A 24,263-nucleotide genomic window follows, 5' to 3' on the forward strand; every position below is an offset into this window, starting at 1 on the left:
AACAAAAAAGTTAGTCAAAAAGTCAAAATACTGTGGCACCATATCTTCTTTAAATTCTGATCACAAAGTCGCAGGAAGTCCAATGCTTAATGATGCGCTTCAGAGAAGAGATTATGTTGGTCATGTGTGAAGAAAATAATAAGTAAATGGTCAAATTAATCAAATATTTGTTGTTCGGAAGTTCATCACCTTGTGTTTAAGAGCATCTCCATCAACACCGCAGGGGCTGAAACCGAGTTTCAAAAAAAAGGGGACTTGACTTTGCTTCATTATAAAATGTTCAATAAAAAACCCAGAGGGTTCAGCTTAAAAGGGTTCACAACAAAGACAAACTTAGCAGTGAAACTAATGGACCAGTTAGGAGCAACACTGGCCGGTTAACCCTGAATAAAACACTTCTTTACAATTTATACCAAAGAACAATTCCGTTTTTTTATTTATTATTTCAGCACAGCTGCTCGGCCATGAGTTTGTCTATTTGTCGCCACCACGCCACCCTGACAAAATTATTTAGAATAATCTTGTGTTCATTAAACCAGTAAACCAATTAGACAGGGACAAGTGAAACCCAAAAGGGTAATTAATGGTCACCTCAAAGCCCTGTGGTCTTAAATGAGCGTGCCAGCTGGTTACAAAATGTATTCATCTTTTCATAAAGCCTACAGAAGTGCAGATAGAGACATGTGTAGTCGTGTTAGAGGGAAGAAGAACACGTCTACTCCCTCAAGTGTAAAGTCATTAGCCACCAGCTGTGTTGGTCGACAGCGAACAAGTAAACCATGGCACCCGGTGGCTGATGTAAAAAAAAATGTATCAGTGTAAACAAACAAGTCACCATCAAAAGAGCCGTACCAAGTACTCTCAAGCCTGCAGCCAGAGTGTATACACAAGGATCAAAATCTCCTTCTGCAAACGTCCTGTGAGAGATTTGGTAGTATTGACGTAAAGCAGAGCTCAACTTTAAAGGTTACTTCATTGAGTTTATACGAGCCTGGAGATTGGGCTCATTTCAAGACTGTGACTGGCCAAATTTTGTGATGTTCAGGTTGGACGGGATTGATTCATGTGAACAGAAATTAAGATGAATTGTATGTTTATCCTTATTCTTAATCTTTTTATTATCCATTGGTTGAAAATATTGATACCTTTCTCATGTTTGTGAAATACACATGAAGCTACAGCCAGGAGAAACTCAGCTCAGCAGAAAGACTTAAAAACAGGGGGAGACAGCTAGCTTCGCTCTGTACAAAGTTTAATATCCCCCGGTATCTGGTTTCAAGCCTTTACTTTAACCTATGCTAACTGTCTGCCTGGCTGTAGCTTCACATTTACCATTGTTAGACTAGTATTGATTTAACTCACTGTGAATGAGCACATTTCCCAAAATGCAGAATGTTCTTCCAAACAGGGGCTTGTTAAACTGTAACACCTCAAACTGTGTTGAAATACCACATGCCATATACAGTCCAGTCTGTATCTGCTTCTTTCAGCACATTACATAATCAAGCTGAACTGCTGCTTACAATCAATAAAAGTACAAAACCTCTTATTGATCAGAATTTAAAATGAGGGGTGTGGTTGGCAAAATCGTTTGTCTGCACAACATGAGGCTACCAGACAAGTGCACAGGGAGGGCATGTGTGTGGGGAACAGGGAAAGCAGGACAGTGTGTATGTATGAGGAGAGTGGAATGAAGGGGAGACAATATCCAGGTTATTATGTAAAATATTGATTCAAAGTAAAAAATACCAACAAAAGACCACCACTAACTGCCACCAATGTAGCAGCTGCTGGTCACTAACAGCTCCTACCGCCGGTTAATAGGATCAGAGTCAGCAGTCGATATGATAAAGAACAGTCAATAAAAAAAAGTTTTTGAAAACTTGTGAATTATTGCAACCACAAGAGGTTCTCGAGCATATGCTCATAAATGTCCACATAAAATATTAGGCTAATGGGTCCAGTAATATGCTCCAGACAGATACACACATGCAGTCATACACATACACTACCCAAACACAAGTTCCCCTTCAGACTCAAGGCCTGCAAAGACAATGATTAAAGCCTGAGACATATATCGGTTTGCCGATATCATGGGCCAATATTAGCCTGTCACAGATCGATTAGTATCTGCATATATGTGGTTGATATTGTTCAACAATATGAAACAATAACATAACAAAAAACTATATCATTGTTATAGTTTAACATAAGTAGTTCTTTAACAATAGTTAAGGTTACTGCTAAACTGTAAAATATACTGCTTCCATTACGTATTTGTGTGTGTCCATCTGCTGATACATCAATATTGGAAGTTTTTTACCCCCTAATATTGGTATTGGCCCAAAACGGGCTTAATGGTCGGGCTCTATTAATGATGAACCCCCTGGTGGGTCAGGCAGGGTTGAGAGGCTGAATCACACTGACAGGCCAAAACCTGCTAAGTAAAAACACACTAGCAGGCTGACATGCCATGTTGATAAAAGGGCTAATATTGGTCCTGGGTATCATCTTAACTCAGAAACACAGTTATATTGATTCAATAGAACATTCTTGAAAAAATAACAGCTGGGCATGTTCTATGAATGGCACTCAGTAGAACACATCTGTCTTCACAGAATTAAGTAACAGAGACTTAAAAAAATCATGAGTTGATCTTTTTGAAATGGCCAAAGCTTGTCCTTGAGTCTAATAAAAACTCAGTACAAAGAAACAAAGAAATAAGACACACTTTGAAAGTATTATTTTTAAGATTCAAATTTTCTGTCACATCTCCTGCAGCTTTAGGAGAAGTGAAGCCAGATGCTCGACCACTGGCCTCAGTGATTTAATCAGACGCTGTCACACTTTAGCTCTCTCAAACTCCTTATTGGTGATTATTTGCCTGTTACTGCCAGGCAGCAATATGCTTCGAGTTGGACATATCTGACAGGGTTTTTGGGAGTAGATGAGTCTCCTGCTGGAGCCAAAGTACTGCAGCCATGAAAAGGACAAAAGAATGTGTCTGGGCCTTCCAGCAAGTCCAATACAGCTGAGTACAGTAAAAGATAAGAAAGGAAATCTGTCCCTGAAGTGTGCACGTGTGTGCATGTCTAACTGCATGTGCGTCATATATAGCCTTAAAAAAAAAACTGGACAGCATTCAAAGCTCTGTAAATCCATGGTGAGACACAAAGATGGCGACGGATCACATTCACCATTAGTTCTCCCTTTATATGAAGAGCAAACAGATCTAATTAGAGTAACTCACACCAGAGCAACCCCACAGCCAACAGAGGCAGCAGTGTCTTTACTGCTTGCAGAATATGTAACAGACTTTCCATACAAAAAAAAATATGTTGTGATTTCCATAGTTCTTATTTTACAAAAAAATTATTCCCACCTGGCAGACCTCACAATTCTTCCTTGGACAAATCAGACTCGGCAAACAAAAGATATAAGAGTGCTTTTATACAAAGCAGGAAGGGAAAATCTTGAAGGCTACACAGCTAATAAAAAGTTGAACACTATTCCAGCGTGTACTAAAAGGCACACTGGTCCAGTGCTGGTAATAGTCGTGGTTGTGTTTCGGTTTGACATAAACACACACACACACACACACACACACACACACACACACACACACACACACACACACACACTCAAGTCTCTTCTTACTTTACAGTGCAGGCCGCTGACTGACTCCCAGGCAACCTCTCCATTACAACTTTACACATTTCCCACAGTGAGGAAGGCTTTTTCTGGCAGTGGGCCAAGGACTGAGCACAAAACTCAGCAAAAAGGGTCCATAAAGCAGCGGCAGGTCATAGTTTTACTGGCTGCTCGGACAAGAGCAGAGGAGAGAACAAACCCCAAGCCTCATCTATAGCAGATGATGGAATTTCAGTGTAATTTGAATACAAAAGTGCCCTGTAAGGACTTGTGGGCTTCCAGTGCCAGAGTATGATCGAGAAAAATAACAGCTAAGAACAGCTGCAAGCAATGAGGTGTCTGGTGGTTTTCAACATAGCCAAGCTAATTGCCTCGTCTTTATTAGCTGGACACATACACATTTAAATACTTTGTTTGGCTGTCAGCAGTTCCTTGTGGGGAAGCGAATGTGTTCGAGGTTAACACAGATCTGATCAGTGGAAGCAGATCTCACCTGAACTGATCATCAGAGCAGGAAAAGGGGGATCTGTTACAACCACTTCACCTCTGCCAGGATGCTGGTCCACGCCCAGCAGAGATCCATAATTACCATAAATCAGGACGACGACGATGAGGTTTTTCCCATGACTCCCCGTTCCATGACTCACAAGGCGAGAAGAGGTTTTTCTTGTTTCGTGCTGGAGTTCTCCCCACTACTACACTGAATGGAGGAACCTTGAGCACACCAGATGGTCTTTCACAGTCAGCGCTGTCCGATTGCATAACAGATGTTGGAGCTCTTGCCAAGGCATTATTGCGCTCATACTATTGTGTCCCAAATGAGGACAGAGGTGTGTGTATGTGTGTGCAAGTGAGAGGGAAAAAGTTGCTTACAAAAGGATTTCTTCTATTGTGTGACAGTCGTTTTCTAATTAGCACTCTACCACTGTTCAAAACCTGACCTTACTTTTACCTCAAATGTACTGATGTACAGTTTTTGTTTCTTTCTATCTCCACTAAATTACAATTCTCACGACAGACCGCAAAAGGAGAAGTGCGATGATAAACTGCTGAGCGCAGACGAAAAGAAGCCCTGTCTGGGGATTTTTTTTTCCACAAGCTTTAATGACTTTGTTTTTCTAAACAGATGTTACTGCAACACGCAGACCGTCAGGTAACTCAGCACGTATTCCCTTTCCAAAGTTTCCCCTTTTCACGTCTCATGTCATATGGAATGAAATGAACATTTATTGGAACGATCATCAGAATTACATTCCTGATATAAATCCTAGAGATTCCCTGCCACAAAGTAAGTAGGATGGTTCCCCCTGCTTGAAAAGATGATAAATTAATTTCATGCATGTGGGTTTCAGTGCAGAGCTTTTGTGTCCCCACAATGTAATTGCTGTATCCACGGGTTTTCCCACTTGCAAACACGGTGAATCCAGGGGGAAATGATGAATTTGTCAATTTTAGCATGCAAATTAACTGCACATTGTTTACCTCTCCTGTGGTGGGAGGTAACTTTTAGCAAACATGGAAGGTTTTGTAAGGTCTGTTGTTTATAAGAATCAGCCATCACTACAGACAGCTAGCAACAATTTAACCAGACTCCTGCTGCTGATTAGTGGAGAGAAACTACGAAGAGTGTGAAACATATCTCTTCCACTGGCTCCGTTTCTGAACAGAATGTGTTCAGTATTTGTCAGCAGCACATTCAACATCATTAATGGATACATTTGGTGAGATTCGCCATACTGGTAACAAAACAAATGAAAAGATTGATGTTCCTAAAAAGTATATCCATATAAGCAAAGCCTGACTTCATTGTTCCTCTAAGACAATCCTCTCTTTTATTGACCAAAATCCAACCACATTATCTCAAATCTTATAATACTTTGCATCATTATGGACATGAATTCTAGTTATTCCTCACTGATGCCAGCTCCTCAGGTCACTCACCTGTCAAACTGGGTTCCCATATCATTCATTTCCCAAAAGCTGAAGATATCAGCAGCACACTTACAACGTTTGCGGAACACTTCAGTGACAGGAATGAGCAGACATCACTGCTGTAGCTTGCTCAAGGTTATGGGTAGGGTAGGGAAGTATTGAGTGATAGACTACCCAAATCCTTTCATTGGATTTGTTGACAATAACAAAAATATAGACATTTTATTCTTCAGTGTAAGCAGCTTTTATGGTTTGATATACCAATTAAGATGCATTGCAGTTACCAAAATAGAAGATATCCATATGTAAACACACAGAAAAACAATGCAAATATATTGTCTCAAAACAAACAAAGTCAGTTTCAGTGTACTGAGTCATCTGCACACTCTGCATAGTAGGAAATCCAACAAGCTCTGGCCCACTTGAGATTTGTAATTACTGTGAGCGGGATAACTGACTTTGGGGAAAGGCCAAGGATAAAATGCACAAGGCCATGAAGAAATCACACTGCTGCTAACCATCACTCTCTGTCAGGACAACCCAGCTCAGCAGCATGTAAAGAAGCCAAATAATGTCAATTGACAATATTCAGAGCAGGACATGATCACAAAAACCACATTCATAACTTGTCCTGCTTTTTAGAAGAACAGCTCTCCAGAGAGTCAATGACATAACATGCATTTGGAGGAAGTGCTTAAAACTTATGTTTCACACAGGAAACTTCAGCTCTCCTCAAATGCCTTCATCGTTTTGGAAGCCTGTGATACCGATGATGTAACAGCCCAGATATTCAAGCCTTTTGGTGCTTCAATTCACATGGGAGACAGAACACAGGTGTGCTCCTTGACGCCTGCATTATGTGAGGCTGCTTTCCAAACAAGAGCTAAAACATCATGTTTGGCTCGAGCCTCTAAACACTGCAATTTCACAGATTCTCTCCTCAAAGAGCGGCCAGGGGCGAGAGTTTACGTTTGATTTAGTGATCCTCGAAATATATATACTCCACTCTTCCATTCACTCACTCAATGAAGGTGATACATCTGAAAACATTTGAAGAATGGAATAAAAGAGCAGACACACACATGCACACCATGAATGTTCAGACATATGGGCCTGGGCCAGTGATATCTGATGAATATCAGTTGCTTCTTTGTATGACTAGGGAATAAGGTTGTGACAATACCAGCATTTTAAACTTAAATACAAAATTACTACTACTACTACTTCTACTACTACTACAAACTCTTTTGATACCGAAGGAAAAAGAATTCTTGGTATACAAAATAGAACTATTTTTTCTTTCTATTGAAATTAATGACCTGCACACAGTGCTGGTGCATTAAAGGTTACTGAATGTACCAATGTAGATCTGTTTTATAATAGCTTATAGATTAATATGTTAATACTATATCATATCGGGATATTGGAACACTTGGTAACAAAAAAATATCCATATTACTATTGATTCTTTTTGACAATCTGAGTGGGAAAAACAAATTATTCTTAGATGAATCGCAATTGTCTCTTTGAAGATTATATCTCAATGTAGAAATGTTAATAATTAGACATTTAAAACCCAGCTTGTGACTTTATGATAGCCTGTAACAATTTTGGAAGACCAGGCTGTACGTACCTTACGGCTGAACAGACTGGATGGTGAATCCTAATGTACAAATACGTGTGACATGATTATGTTCTAAGCCAGGCTACTTCTTCAGTTTAAGTGAATATGGCTAACCATGAGCAAAGATAATTGAAGTAAATTAAAGTAAAAACAAGTTGTCAAAGAGTAAGGAAAAATAAATGGCCCTCTGAATCAGAATCTAATCATACCCCTACTTCCTGTGCAAACAAACATACAGTTTTGAGTTTGTGAGACAAAGCTGATTTTCTACCTTTCGTCCATCTTGACCAGGTCGTCCAGGGGGGCCAATGACACCAGGCTCTCCCTAAAAAAAAGACAAAATTGGGTCAACATGGCAACAAAAATTGCATTAATGTCCACTAACAATCAAGTAGCTCTATGAAAGACAAATTGACAACTTGCATACCTTCTGTCCTTTTGGGGCATGACCAGGGGACAATCCATGATCTCCTTTTTGTCCCTAAAGCATACAAAAAGAAAACATTAACTTTTTCATACTTTTAAGAGGCCCTTACAACCCCTCTCACTTTGAAAGGGGCACAAGATGTGTCATGTTCCACACCAACGCTCACTGCATATTTCTTGATTCCAGTCCACAAGGTGCAGAGGAGTTTGCCTTTTGCATTTACACTATCAAAGAGTAATGAGTTCATACTACTTATTGGTGAGTGGAGCGGTTGTATTTACACAAGCGTGCAGTCCATATATGCTCTCCAGTGACTCGGTTTACACCAAGCCAGCAAGAAGTGACGAGGAGTGTTCATGTACATTCTTCTCCCTTTTCGGGCAGTGGGAATCCTGTCAGTGCTTTCTGGGTCAGCATACAACATCCAATGGCACCGGTGAAAGAGCAGCCCAGTTATCTACCCAAATATATTGTCCAAGGTTCATGGAGGAAGAGATGAATTCCTGTGCTAGTGCTCGTCACATAAAGTAACCACAACTAGGACAAAATCCCACAGCACTGAGTCAGTTGGACTAAAGTCAATGGCTGTTATCAGCGGATTCCAAGAAAGACAGATTCCAAGACACATTTCTTATAGAACAAATAAAGTTTTGGACTTGGAGAGAAGTCCAACATTGTGACTCACTTTTATGTCATCCTGGTGCCAGCACCACTATTTTAAGGAACACAAAGGTTAGTTTTTTTCTGACCTCTCAGTGCAAAAGACAACAGTTCAGTCATCAGTGGAAAAAAGTGCACTGCTTCAGAAGGGTATGTTTTATTTTACTGGTGAATGGAGTTCAGTATAGTATAGTATAGTATAGTATAGTATAGTATAGTACTTCCTCATCTACACAATATCAGCCCATTGAATCGACATGTCAGCTACAAACTTGGCAGTGGAAAAGTTTTTGTGGGAATTTTCTCCAGACTGATTTCATAGCCAAGCCAGGAGTGCAGCTCCAGCCAAGAGCTACATACATACGTGAACACTGTGTCTTTTCACTGTCTAAGATGTTTTCACTTGAACTACGTCCTCTGAAGAGTTTAAAGCTGAAGGAGATAATTTATCCTGAAAGCTCAACACCCTAATAAGCATGTGTACCTCCCATGTATTTTACTTCTTCCTTCATTTCATTTTATGTCTCATGGTAGCCTGCTTACAGCAGAGAGTAAATAGATCATCATCTTGTCTCAGTTTGTCATCATAAAATCCAGATGAGGTGACATATTCAAAACAAAATTCAGCTAACACACAGCATGTATTCATCCGGCTTGTTCATTTTTCTTAAAAGGAGATAACTGTGCCAGACCATGCTGTCTTTTTGAGGTTTGTGAGCAAATGGGTCAAAGTGAGCTGGGCCAGGTTTGGTTCAACTCCAACATCACATATGTATGATATAAGAGTTTTTCCATGGTTGAAGCAGGCCAAAGCATGGTATCAATTATGTTTCCTTTTTTTATGTTCAAAGACTGTGCAGAAAATGCTGAAATCTAATGCGTTTGTATGGATTACATATGGCCTTGAAATATAAGCAATTTTCCATTTTATTCCAGCAAAGTTTAACATTCAGACTTCTTTATCAGACTGACATATTATGGAGCTAACCAAACCCCTCTGTTGACAATTCAAATCAGCTGGAACGCAGACCAATGTCAAGTACTTGCAAATGAGTGAGTCAAAAAGTCTTAAAACTGCTATTCTCTCCTGAGGGGAATCAAATGGCTTTTTAAGAGACTGGAAGAGTTGTACCAAGAGGATCTGACCTCAGACATGCAAACTAAGTGAAATCTCAAACAAACATTGGATATCGCAGGAAGAACCACAATAAACACTTGTTCTTTAAATTTGCATTGTTGTTGAAATGCCCTCGTTACATCAGTTACTTATGGACTGTTAAAGACTGTTTAGGCTCTATGAAACACATACAGCTTTATCATGAAATGTATTTCATTTGCTTCATTTCTCCCATGCCAACATGTTAGCTTTGAGAATCCTAAATTGTGTTGAGACATATTAAGTTGAAACTTAAATAGGTCCTATTTTATGAATAATTTTCTGACCATATGCAGTCTGATGTACAGGCTAAAAAACAGCTTAATTTTATGCAAAATGACGGAATGTGGGTTTAGAGAGTCAGTAGCATGCATGTAGTTATTGGGGGGGGCAGATAGCCAGTTAGCTCAGGGTTACAGTGTGGTGACTCTTTTCTGTTTCATAGTGATGAAAAGAGTTGAGAACACGTAACAATTTGGTGCAGGTTATGCTTTCTACGTTACACGTGACAATATTTCAGTATGAAGCTCAGCTCTGATGCCCTCCCACTTCTGTTTATACAAATTCAACACTTCAAATAAACATTTCAACACACAGAAATCTTAAATTTCGTAATACAGCTTTTTTGTGAAAGATTTGTAGGAGCTTCTCATACACACTTGAAATGTAGCCATTAGCCATGTTACATTGCTGTTACATGTCCGGTCAGGTATTTGGCTCATCATCATAACATTTTGATTTTGATCAGAAGATGTTTACGTCAGCCCAACCTTAGGTATGTATTACAGGAATATGCAATTGTATTTGTATCTATTATACTGAGGTCAATATAACTATTAACTAGAAATACTGCCTCACAGTGTACAGACCTATGGACAGACAAACCAAAAACATAATGCCTCAAGCAGAGTCCTGACTCAGTGTTGGGTTCTTGATCTAAACAAACCACTTTGGAATCAGAAAAGGCTGCTGGATTTCTGTAATTTTCTTGCTGAACAAATCCAATAAAAAGACCAAAAACAAACAGTGTGGTATTCAGTCTCTCAATAATTTCAGACTTCCTACTCAGTTTTTGGTTCTCAGCTAAAGACATTAATCCTTAAAAACAGGTCAGAAATAAACAGTTTTGTTGTTGAAGTAATTTTCTAAAACAGCTGACACTGTCATTTAAAAAACAAAATAGCTCAAACAGAAGTATTGTGTATTTGTTCGTGAACACTGTCAACTGCAGTTTGTAGATTTTTTTTCCATGGGATCTGCTGACTTAAAAAGATATTGATATATGGAAGCATAGTTGCCTTCTTGTGTTGATCTATGTATAACATTTATTTGGCTGGTGTCATGGATTTTGCTTTTAAAACCTGACAAAATGTTTAAAAAAATCATTATAGTCTGGCCAGGATACTCTCACTCTGAGAGAAATCTGACATATCTGTGCTGACACCGTACCTTCACTCCAGGAGATCCAGGACGACCAGGGTTTCCATGTGGGCCGGGAGGACCCTGAAAACAGAGACACACATGATTAAAGACGACACAGAGCAAAGGTGATCATCAGGGTCAAAGAACAGACCTCCATTACAGCAGAGAAGTGGGGGTAGGTGAGAACTATATGTTAGGTCTCCACAGATGTACTCACACATTGTTCCCTTTGCACTGTTTGTGTTACGGGACAGGTCAGCGGTGCCCAGAGGTCCGTGTTTATGTATAGGTGCTCTGAGAGACATACTGTGTCTCCCTGCCTGTCTGCCTGCCTGTTCAAGTCATGACATATGGATGTGATTTTCCTCATCCCTACACTTTTCCACTGGTTTCTGGGGTCCCACAAAGTGAAGGCCACTCATCCATCACACCATCTGTGCCAAATGTTTTATCAAAATGGACTATCTCCTGCAAGTCAGGCAAAACAGGAGCAGAGAGTGATTTTTTATTTATTTATTTTTTGGTTGAAGAGACTATAAATTCAAGTGAGTTGCAAAGAGGGATTGTTTGGAAAAATAAAGCCACAACTTCCCGAGGAATCCAAGTGAGCAGTTCAACTGCGCACTTGGGTCAAAATGCTGAGCACGGAAAATCTCCCCCAGAAAATAACTGCAAGCACTGAAACATGTTCAGATGGCCTGAGGAGGAAGCTACTGTATCTTCAGCCCCTTCTTTGACTTGTTCAGACTTTCCATGGGCTGTGAGACCTTTTCCCCTGAGCTGGAGGTGAGAGTGAGGGATAGGATTACTCCGAGTTAAACAGACGGAGAAGGCCAAAAGGTGTAAGTGTACGGTTGGGTGATCCAACTCGTGTCTGTTATTTATCTGCACTCCATTAACAGACTGTGGAGAGGAGTCTAGGCAGCTCCCCTCCTCTCGAAGTGGCCAGAGCTCTCTCCTCGCAGGCGCTCACTGCCGGGCATATGGAGACACTTAACAGAAGCTCATCTACAGATTTCCTCCTCCTCTATTCGCAGCATTCCCCCTTTCACTCGCTCGATATTAAAACGTATGGAAGTCATTATCTCCAGATAGGAAGCAAAGGGAGGAGGAGACACTGAAAAAAGGGAGGTCGGGACAGAACATTACAAATTGCAAGCTTGCAGTACACAAGGTGAGGAGGCACGGTGCTGATTACGAGGTGGGCGGATGTTATCCCGATGGAGACGAGCATAATGGGGAGAATGAGTCACTTTGTCCATCTATCTTTGCGTGGGTGAGAAGAGGAATGAAGTACCTCCTTGCTTAATTATTGAACAGAGTTCCTGCTAAAGAACCAATTAGAGACCACCAACACAAACATACACGAGGGCTAATGTAAACTCAGGTCAGCACATACACAAACACACACACTCACCAGAGGCCTACAGATGAAGGGCACCTGTATGCCAGAGCTGTGACCAGGTTTACGATGTGGGCCAATGACTTTTACAAGTGTGACACGTGGAGCACTACTGTTTTTATTGGCCATTAACTTTGAACAGACCCACTGACACCTTTACTGGACTGCACAGAAATGTCTTTAGTCTGATGATTATTCAATATAATGTATATTAAAGGATCATAACTCTTATTTCTTTCATTTCTATATTTTCTTTGAAGAACTCTGGTGCTAACAGGTGTTAATTGCATCCCTTAGATCCCTGATCTGGCGGAGAAACCGTGTGACCAGTAGTGCAACTAGTAATTGTCTATATTATCAGCATTTTTTCTTTTATTAACTGAATAATTATCAAGTATCTTAAATGCCACGATGTATTCAAATTCTCATATTCTCATTATTTTACAACCAGGAAGTGCCAGTGCGGTGCTATTCTTATCAATAAATGACTTCAGTTCTTTGAAAGGGAAGAGAGGAATCAAGACAGGAAGAAACAAAGAACAAAGACAACATTATTATTTGCTGAGTCTGTAAAATTATAATTTCAGGTTATTGTGGAAACACTAACAATATGCCGAAACATCTTTCTACTCAACAGGGGCTTGAATTCCAAGAATGCCAGGATGATCACACACAGCCTGTTGCTACAGCTAAGTCTCGGGCTACAGCCAGCTCAACAAAAACTAATCAGGAATCCATAAGGGAATCCAGTAAATGAGTAAAGGTAAATATTTCCACCAACAGGGATTAAATGACATTACATGCAAAGTGTTCAAGACTTAATGGCAAATCTAGAGATTTACATATGTTTACTTACAGTTTAAGTGTCAATGCTCAGGATGAATTCAACAGTGATTATAAAAAAACAGACTGCTGGCATCTTCTGTGAACTCCCTGCCACCTAACTTCAACTCTCTTGATGTGCTCTCCATTAGCCTCAGTACAAGCAATAGCTGAAAATGTCTGTCTAACCAATAAAAGCCTAATCAAGCCTCTGAGAGACTCCTCATTCATGCCTACACAAGTCACTCATTTCAGACTAATGTAAATTTTACATACATAAATCAGTTTAGTTTTCTGCACTGGCAAAAACAGAGCTTCCACTGTTCGAGTCTCCACTGACTCCTTCTTTCATGTTATAATGGCAACGAACCATTCTTTAAGGAATTATGCAAATGCTTTCAATTTCACTGACACCAAGCGTCACATACTGACTGCACACTGGCAGGTCCATTTCTCTGCACAAAGCCCTCTTTGATCCACTCTCAAACCTACCCCTCAGGGCCGGGTGAACTGTAGCGATCTGCCGGGCTTGTGGCTGTGTCAAGGAACGTGGACGCTCTCACGTGTGAGAGATGCTGCTCAGAGGTCACAGCAGTGAGACTGCCCAGTCAGACATGACACCTTACTGTCAGAGAAGTAAAGCCTTACTGGTGCACTCTCATCCCAACTGGTGTGAGCTGGTGTGATGTTTAAGGATGCCGAGACAGGTCTCACTGTGACTAAATGTGACTGAAAAGGCCAAAGTCAAACGAGATAAGGGCCGTACTTCAAGATTAAATTTGCTCATTACAAATCAGACAATCCTGAGAAGAACAAATTTATCGCACATGTCCTAAATCTAGTTTTTCTTTTTAATTTCACCAAATCTTGTCATACAGTCTTTTGTGGTATTTTTTTAATCTTTAAACAAAACTTGATTAATACAGACATACACAAATTTCTACAAGTTATTTGAAAAACTGATGAAAACTGGGGCATAATGGTACAATAAATGTTGTTTAGTCTTAGATTTAGATTCTAAGATTTAGACTTAGATTCACAAAATGAAGACACATTGCAAAATGTGATTCTTGTTCATGTATCTATCAACCAGAGCTGTCTGTACAGTAAATTTCTTTCAAACAAACCTTTATCTCTAAATTACTTGAAGTTTCAACACATCACACCTAATGAAATGGACATGAACAATAAACAGCTGTTTAAATATGGGAGTTGCGCTTCTTATACTTTCTGCATAAGTACAGAACGTATGCAATCTTTCTACACAATTAGTGTCACTTTTATTCCTAATGTTTGTTCAACTTATTCCGAGACCAGCGTCCAAGTTAGAGCTTTCTGTAGATAATGTGTGTAGCTGTGAGGTATTTCTTTCTAATCACGTGAACCATCCAGGAAAACTCACTGTTAGTTCAAGAAAACAATCAGCAAAAACCTGAACTGGACCCTCCGGTTCGTTCTTTTTTTTTTTGTGCTCTGAGTCAGTGTGGCCTGCAGTTGGGTCTCAAGAGCCTGATGATGAATGAACTCTATAGAGGTTGGTGTACCACTGGATAGAGCCGCTGAGCTCCAGACAGGGTCTTAAATGCCTTTAATAAGATGGGGACAAAGCCCTCTTTCTTCCTTGTTTAAAGAGATTGGGTTCCCACACAGCCCACCCCTCTGAGGCCTGACCGCAGGGCACAGTCTCACGGGCTGCGGCAGGTAGCTCATACGCACACTCCTCAGTATCGCAAGTACTCTGCAGGAGTGTTCTTCAGCAGGCCCTCTGCAAAAGAGCAACCAAAAGGGGAATCATTTTTTTTGCTGCCTTAAGTTTGGTATATTTATTTCAGCTTAGGACTCACTGTAGTGCCAAATTCAACTTCTGCTTCATTCATTTTCAAATGACAGGAGGTGAAGGGGCAGTTTAAAGGCCAGCAACTACATACATAACCATCAGTTAAAGGTCTTAGATATAAATAAAAATAACAAACCATCCCTTGTGGTAAATCATCTCCCAGTGTTTTCTCTCTTCTTACATTTCTTATGAAAACACAAGCTTAAAATAACATCTGCACTCACTCCATGTGGTTCCAGCACAAGCTCCCAGTTGTAGACACTGAGCTCCAAAATGAGAGATATGGCACCAATGGACTCAAGCCAATACATAGAAGCATTCACTGATGTTAACATAGGATCTATGCTTAATTTAAGTAGCGTTACTGTTTATGTATGGGATGGAAAGTACTTATTCTAGAAATATATATACTCAGTCAAACAAGTTACCTAATTTTTTAAAAGTCTATCTAATACTTACCTTATGTGCTCAATTAATTTTACATTGGCAACCCACAGATTTGCAGCTTATAGCTGTTTGCTCTCCAGCTTTACAAATGGACCTTGGCAGCGGAGAAGCACAGCTTGATCAAACCCAGAGCCAAAGCAAACTAACGTCTGGCTGAATAATGCTCCATAATCCAAAGATGTCACTGAATGCTCGATCAAAATGCTCAAAGGTCTTCCATATCAGTGCACTGTTGTGTGTACTCTCATTATAATGTACATCAGACATGATTACAGCATAATTCAGATGCAGTGTAAAAACATATAGAACTTTTGGAAGGCAGATTGAAAGCTGTAAATGAAAAAAGAGGAACTGTGAGAAAGTATAGAGAAAGATTGTCACTGGTTAGAAGACACTGACCCTTGGGCCCCTCTTTCCAGGCTTTCCTGGTAACCCTGGAAGTCCTTGAGGGCCCTGAAAAGGAAAAACATAAAAGATGTCAGGGACAGATAAAGCAAGTCTATAAATACAAAAGAGGAAACTGCTGTGTCATTTCAAGATCATTTTGAGCAGTCTTGAATAGCACAAGTGTTTCAAGTGATCATGTAAAAGTCACTGAAGCGTGATATTCAATCAGAAAATACAGCTTTAACTTGTTTTTTCTCATTACAAATTAAGTGATGTTAGCTGAGAGCTCCAGAGCACTCAGCCAGTAAGATGCTGGCAGGCATGATAAGACTTGTTAGAGCAGCTCTGTCCCTCTGCAGCCAACATGATTTCAACCCAAAACCACTACAGTGCATGGACTGTAAGTCTGACTCATTGTACTGGCAGGGAGGTCGGCACTGGCTCCAACTGCAGCCAATCACATTAATTATGGGCATCAGCTAGCTTTAAAACAATTTCATACATGGATTAGCAAAGCTCTGAAAGGTCAAATCTAATGAGGGGTCAATCCGAGGAACCTGAGTTTGCTTGACATGTTAGGATTTGTTACTTATTTTCCCATGGCTCCACAAGTTTAAAGAAAGAGGTAAAAGTAATAGGGCTAAAAACAGCTCGAGGCATTGGGCTACTGTATTAATGTCAGATGTATAGTGCACTTTTGTCTGACTCGGACAGGAGCAAAAGCTATAATTATACTCTTACAGTCGAGGGCTTTCAACAGCCTTTAGACTCTACAGACTGTAACCATCAGGCTGTCCACACATGATAAGCAGTCACTGCTACAATCACTGCCAGTGTGGTTGTCAAGGTAGCGCTAGAGTTTATACAGTTTATAAGCAATACATGTTGGTGATTTAAATACATAGGTGTGAATCAAACTTTGATTTAAGATTGTTTTGTAATAACTATTGTGAAAATGGAAGAAACATGCATACTTTTTATCTCTGAAAACTCAGATGCTTTCCCTTTTTTATGTAGACAGCAGCAAACAAGATTAAGGATAAATTATCTAAATTGTGAACTCAGCAACAAGGTGTATAATTACAGTGATAGCACTTCTGCAACATTCAGATCATTGCTCTCTCCCAAACAAAAACATTTTTGTATGCACCAATCCTGAGGATGTTTGCTGATACAGAGTGTGTACCAACATGAGAGGCTTTCTTCAAGCCTAATTAAAGGATGGCTTGACCAATTGTACACATTAAAGTGTGTTTACAGGTCTTGGGTAGTACTATTGCATGTGTGAAAAAGTAGTATAAAGCCTTGTGGCTCCAGAGGAAGCTGGAGGTAATCTCATAATTTGCCTCCAGCGATGTCACTCGGTGGCTATGTTGCATTGTGGGTAAAGTAAGACACAGGTTTTGAAAAGGTCCACTGGTCGAGCATTACACTCATACAACAATTTTGGACTCATTATGGACAGTTTATGGATCTGGTGCCTACATTGTCCCACACTCACTCAAGGCAATTTATCAGATTACATGCAGCTTCCCTTGGGGCCACAAAAGGCTTTATACTACTTTTTCACATATGCAGTAGTACTCCCCAAGAACAGTAAACACAATTCAATGTATTAAAAAAATGTATAAAAAGTATAAATGTATAATGTATAAAAAGCTACCATCCATGACTAAATAAAAGTCACTGAAACACTGGATTTTATAATGACATTGACACAGAAACTGTTTTTAATTGTGGATCATATTTTAGCTGATAACTGATGCTTAATCCCGATCAATTAATGCTCAGCGGATTAAATCGATTATCCCGACACAATGTGCTGCAAGTCTCCAGAAACCCCAAAAGGGGCTTTGAAGAATCTCCTCCAGTATGAACTTATTAACTATGTTTGAGACTTTGCAGGTCATCAAGATACAAGATTTGGCCAATTCGGTCAGTATCTGAAAACATAATCCTGCATCATGAAACAGTTCCACCTACTCAGAGCACTTGTGCTGCTGATCATGTGTTGACAGTCTTCAGGGACCCTTAAAGATGTTCGGAAGAACCTCCTCCAGTATGAACTTATTAACTATGTTTAACTTTGCAGGTCATCAAGAAATTTTTCAGAAAAGTCTATCCCTAGTCTATCTAACCCTCTGTATACACAATGAACTGTAAACTGTCCCTAGACCTCCACTGTAGACCTCTCTTGATTATCTAGTCATCAGTTTTGATCCTCCCTTCTTCAGAGCTTAGGCTTGTTGAAAATTTCATGAGTACTTTTGTTATCTATCAGAGCTGACATGCTGCGGTAGGCTCTGTCATATTTACTTTCAAAGACATTCCTGCTCTTGTGAGCAGTTGAAAGTTACGCCTTGTTAAACAGTCCATGGCCCACTAACGTCAACCCCAATCCCAGTGGAGAGGGATCAAAAACTCAACAAGCTCATGTGCTTCTAGTCATCACTAAAATCATTCAGATTTATAAAATAGCTTGAAAATAGTTTTGCTTCTTCATCTGACTCAGCAATCTGTTTTGACTTTCTACAAAAACATTTGCAAGCAATATCATGGTGAAAAGTCCTCTGGATTGTTTCTCGCTCATTAAAATGGTCTGAGCGGCTTCAGGGGCATGCAGAGCTGTGGTCTCCCTCACTGCCAATGCAGGAAAGCTTTACTTAAAAAATTCCTCTCTGTCAAACATGACCTAATACAAGACAGAGAAGCTGTTTTACAATGGAAAATGTGGGTAACCATTCTATGTTGAAAAGGGTAACAGTGCCTGACAAGACCACATGGTCAACATGAGTACAGTTTACAGTCAAACTGGTCGAGGAATAACAATATGAAATACTATGTTCATCTCTAATCTTAAGATGACCTTGGTTTCAATTCTTGACACTGATGTTGGTCATGTGATTGAAATTGTTTATTAGGTCTGCAAAACTTTGGGCCTACTACAGGCACAGTTGAGTATTTTAACAGAAGCATAGATTGGATTTAACTTTTTTATGATAAATAAGTCTATAACAAAAAAGTCACTGGCACATAAAATGAGAAAAATACTACAACTCTCAACAAAGGAGATAAAGCACTGTCTTTATATTGTATAGAAATGTATATTCATATTATAAATGGTTAATTGTGCACAAGCAATGTATCTTTTTTGTTTTACCTTTGACCCTACATTAAAAGCATCCGTTCTCTGAGCAGTCACACTCCACCTCAAAGGAATCTAACACCTCGCTGCCAGCCTGTTCGCTCAAGCAAACACGAACAGGCAAAGGCCAGCTATGACCCTGACCATTTCTAGCAGTGCTGCTAAAAAAGATATCATACATTAATCAGCAACAGTTTGACATGGTACCACATGCAAGTATTTTATACAAACAAACCTGAGCACTGGAGCAATTCTCCATCATTAAGACTGCAGCCTTCAATTGTCAAATAAGCAAACATTTCAGAGATGCAATGATGGTTTTGTGAATTTGGCAGTGAATCAAACAAAAAAGAGACACGCCAGCTGCAAATCTGGACATCAGAGAGAGGCAAATCAACTTTAAAACAACAATCTGGACCTGAATATCGCTGTGAGCTCATAGGTGCATTAGGAAATTAACCAATAGCATGGACATGTGGCATCCATGTCTTAAACTATGGAACTATTACAGTTCAAATGCCCTAATTCATAAGATATTCATACATAAAATAAAATACTAAAACACTATATTGTTAGGAAGTTAGAAGATAAACAATTATTTATGCAGTTTATGCACAAAGAAGCATTTACTGTGGCTCATAGGTGTGAAAATATACCTATACGCATGTATGGGTTTCAGAGGCAACTGTGTGTTATGTTTGTTTGGAACTCGTATACTCACCGGCGGTCCTGGTTCTCCCTTTAGTCCAGGTGGTCCAGCCAGCAGTGAGAACTGGGTCGGTTCCAGGTCAAATGTTTGGAAGCCATCTGTTGCAGCTGGAGTGACTGGAATAAGCGAGGTGGGTTTAACATCCTGCACACTGGTCACTTTTGGCTCAGGTTTCTTTGAAGCTACTGTGCTCAACTGCTGTTTATGGGGAACGTAGGCGTTTGAAGGCAACCCCTGTGTGACAGCAGCTGCGGCATGGAGGTTTGGCTTCATCTCGGATGGTCTGGTGGAAGAAGGTAAATCCATACTTTCGACAAAAGGTTTCTGAGAATTATGAGTATCTCCTTGGAATGTGTTCTTTCTGGCACTGTCATGTGAGGTTGGTTTGGGGTTTGGTGGTGTCACGCTGATCCTAAGAGATGTAGTAGCAGTCTGAGTTGGAAATTCAAATGGACTTTCCAACCCTGGATGAACAGGTGGAGAAACAGACACAGCATCAGGTTTTGGAGCACTCTCGGTCTGATACACAGATGTTTTGTTCAACACTGGCGAGCGGTCAGCTGGAACAAGGATGGTAGTCCTGAAGCTATCATCAGTCAAGGCCAAAGTAGGTCTCTGGGCCTTTTCTGATATCTCCGTCAAAGACAATGGAGTTATTTGAGTGACAGTAATGTTTGGGTCCATGGGAAATAGAGGTAGCAGGGGTGGAAACATGGGCCGATACGTGTCGGCTTCTCTGCATTGTTTCTTAATGTAATCACAATAATTATGAGCTGCCTTAGCAGAGGGATAAATGTCAAACTGACAGATGGCACCTTCAAATGGTACAGAGTTGTGGTTCATTTTGCCCAGCAGGAATGAGCCCTCTGCGTCCAGAGCCTCCTGTCTTTTAGAATGCAAATCTGCATGTACACTTTTCTGTCCACAGGACGTGTGGAAGAACACCTGGTGGCCTTGGATATCCAAGGCCAGACTGTGCCACTGGCCATCGTGGACATCATAGTCAAAACTCACAGAGCTCCTGTGCCCCACGTGCACCAGGACCTTGCCTGGTACGAACTGCACTCCGAGCTGCACTTTCCTTTTCTTAGACAGAACTGAGAAAAGAAAAGCACTGTTGATGCGATGAACAGTAAGGCTGAGGATCAGGGAGATATTGGTGGAGTTGTAGGTGGCAGGGATAACGGTGCGTAAAGGCACCTGGATACGTGCCCTCGGGGTGAGGATGAATCCAGACTTGAACGGGATGACACCATTAGGGATGGATCGAGCGCCTGATATTGAAGACCCATCTGCCCTTCGCCCAGAAAGCCCGAGCTGCTGCAGAACATCCACATCTTCAGAAAAACAACAGAGAGAAGCCAGTTACGTCTTAACATCTAGCAATATTGAACAAGAACTCAACTGACCATGATTTTTAAGGCATATTATTATATAACTTTAATTCAACACTTAGGTAAAGGCACAAACTGCAATTGGGTTTACAGACAGGCATAAAAGGAAATCCATTATAATATGTGTCACAAGTAAATGGGATATATTAAAAGTAATTGTATAACACATTGTACTTTATATCGGCAACTAATAAGCTGTTTAAAAGACAATACCAAACTAATTTGTTTGAGATCCCAATTAACAGCCTCCATGTGTGGTGCACATATAAACTGGACAAACAATAACATAAGTAAGTAATACAAGTAATATATGGGACCGTTATGTTGTGTTGCAAGGCTGTTTACAGTTAGACTAATGGAAATCCTGCGGCAAAAGCAATTTAAAATGGCTGCATAAAATTTCCGATTGGGCCGCACATCAACATCCAGTTTTGAGGATTGCTGCAAATTATGTAATGGTTACATCAGTCTTAATTAGAGCAATCTCAGGAAGCGGAGGCTAGGCGAGTCCCTGGAGAGGACACAGTGGTGGGGATTCTTTCTGAAAGAGAGCGAAAAGCCATCTCATTTTATGTATGTTGATTAAAGATGATTGCTCCGACAGGGTCCCAAGCTCATGAAAACATACTGCAGTCTTTTCTGCAGGTTTTAATTGCTACCTGCATCTCACATGAGGAAAATGTGGGTAATTTTCACACATTACAGTGTTGTGTGTACTGTATGTTGCTCCTAATTGGATCCACGCCTGTGTGTAAGAGTTTAATTGAATCCACATTTCACTGTAGCAAGAGGAAACAACCTTAATCTCAAGAGCATTCTTTACATTAAATGTGCATTTTTGATCTAGCCTTACAGCTTGTGACACATCACACAGCATCTCATTGCCTGCTGTTGGATATTAATACAACAGGCACAGAGAAAGGATAACATTAAAGCTATCTTACTTTGAATAATGAATTGAAACTGATTAGCATTTCATAAAAGCTGAAAAAAGACATGCTGTTACCCACTAAATCATCTCTGAACTCTAAAAATGTCATCCTCTGTGGCCCCTAAACTCAATGTGGTGGCCCCAAACCCCAAACAGAGAACGGCTAAAACAAAAACACCAAGGTTACGGTAAATCAAGGATATTACTTTCACAATCATAACATTCAGCTCTATTTGAAATTTAAATCTGTTTTCTGTTTGAAGATCAAAACAGGTTGGAAATTTTCCCATCATGCTATTGTCTATTGTTAGGAAACGGTGCAAGTGATCGGTTATGCCAAACAAAAGGATTTTGTGTGGTTTAGCAAGGTTGGAATTAAAGAAAAATTGATTATCCCTAAACAAACAGCATATTCTGAACACACTACCTCAACCCTTTCAGTACATAAACTAAAAGCTTACATATAGATCTTAAAATATTCATCATTCTCCCACATTAATAGCAAATAAATGTGGGCAAGACTAAAATAAACTGCTAAATGATGAATTGCAGCTCAGCAGAGGAGAAACTAGTGTAAACAGTCGACATGTGAGGAGGGAAACCCTGCTCACTATGTGCAGGCAGCTGGAGGTCAGAGTGAATGAAGAACCCACACAAAGAAAAAGGCTGTCTTCAGCTGAATTTCCCATACAGTACTCATTTGAATTGTTAATATGTGCGAGGAAATCAAAATTGTTCTTTCATTTTGTGATTTGTGATCTACTCTCAGGGCTTTTCCTTGCATATCTTAATCGAAGCGGGTAGACGGGCTGCCTGTGGCTAATTGTGCCCTCCTGATGCACTGAGGAAGAAAAAATAGTGTATATAGTATAACACATCCTGGAGACAAAGAACTGCAAAATATTAAAGCCAGAAAGCATGCAAGTGCAAAGACCAATGCATTTCCTGCATTTCCTGATTCACAGTTAAAATGTTGTAGTGCACATGAAGAACAGAAATAAACTGAAACTTAATTAGTTAATCCAGGAAGAGTGTAAGCACTAAGTAATTAAACCGACAGAAAGATGGAGAAGGTGTTTCAAGAAGACTGCATCCAGAGAGGGTTTTGGGGTTACAGTGGGCCTTTCTCAAACCACCACAAAAACTCTCTCCTTTCCCACTTCCAGTCCATTTGCATGTCCATGTGGAGCGTCTACCATCCAATTAGCCGGGAGCGGAAGTGGGTTCTAAAACCATCCAACATCAAGTCTAGATAGATGCAGACTTAGTGAATAACTGCAACATTCGGGATGGGAATGGATGTGATTTTATTGATACCAAATGTCATTTTCCATTCTGCTGTAGGTCCATTTCTTAATGATTCCCTTAATGTTTCCCTGTTCAGTGTTTGTTGAGCTAACTGTGGCCTCAGAGCTAGTTGTAACAACAGCCTGTCTAGCCGTCTGTCTGTCTGTCTGCCTGCTAATCCTGCCTGCATGGTGCTAATGTTGTTATAACATGATATACTTACTCTTGGTAAGAGACGTGCTGCTCAATGAGAATGCTGAGTGTCATGGCAAGAAAGATGTTTCAGGATATTACTGGTGCTACCCTTATTTAAAATGATCATTTTACAGACTTCACATTTGTCATCTTTCATCATAAAAATGAAGCTCCTCAATGCATCATCATCATTTCTTCCTCTGTGCAAAGACTCCACAGAGATTGGTTTGACCTTGTTGGATCAGACAACATGGAACCTGTTCTCAATGGTTCTGGTTCTGGATTTCCATCGAGCTGGTTATGAGAAAGGCCCAAGGTTTCTCAAAAAACAGGGAATGATTTGCTGGCCTGTGACTCAGCACATGAATCATAAATATATTGGCCAATTGGTATTACCAAAGGAAAAGTTATATCAGGTAAACATTTTACAAGGCACATTCAAATCTATGATCTTTTGTCTTGAAATGAGCATTGGAACATCAGCATTTTTTACATCAGTGAGCATATAGTTTAGGGTAAACACAAGGTTGCTGGTTTGATTCCCCATACTGACAAGTGAGCCATCATCTGGAGAGTGTCTAGCATTGCATCTAAAGTGACCACTGAACCCGAAAATCTGCAGCTGGGATGCTGCACTGTGGTTGACCTTGACCAAGCCCTGACCCATCAGTGAAAATGTGTAGGCAGTCTATGCATGTGTAGCCATGGTTACTGTGTGAAAAGAGTACAAGGCCTGTGCACACTGACAGTTAAGCTTTCTTCTGGTATCTGAGGTCAAAATGGAGACACAGTGGTAGATAGGGTAGAACCCTGATGAAAGGGTGCAGTGCGGTGC

At 40.2% G+C, this 24,263-nt stretch overlaps 1 protein-coding gene across 5 annotated transcripts in view; it reads right to left on the bottom strand.

Moving 5' to 3' along the window:
• col27a1b (collagen, type XXVII, alpha 1b) overlaps nt 1–24,263 on the bottom strand; it is a 69,607-nt gene that overhangs the window by 40,265 nt on the left and 5,079 nt on the right. For all 5 annotated transcript variants that reach the window (XM_037099248.1, XM_037099249.1, XM_037099251.1 and 2 more), the window contains exons 3-7: nt 19,634–20,958; nt 15,780–15,833; nt 10,900–10,953; nt 7,635–7,688; nt 7,479–7,532 (exon numbers count right to left, since the gene is read on the bottom strand). In XM_037099248.1, coding sequence (XP_036955143.1) covers nt 7,479–7,532; nt 7,635–7,688; nt 10,900–10,953; nt 15,780–15,833; nt 19,634–20,958 — 1,541 coding nt within the window. The remainder of the gene's footprint in view (nt 1–7,478; nt 7,533–7,634; nt 7,689–10,899; nt 10,954–15,779; nt 15,834–19,633; nt 20,959–24,263) is intronic.

The sequence above is a fragment of the Acanthopagrus latus genome, chromosome 5 (assembly GCF_904848185.1).
Source record: "Acanthopagrus latus isolate v.2019 chromosome 5, fAcaLat1.1, whole genome shotgun sequence".
NCBI classification, from domain to species: Eukaryota; Metazoa; Chordata; class Actinopteri; order Spariformes; family Sparidae; genus Acanthopagrus; species Acanthopagrus latus.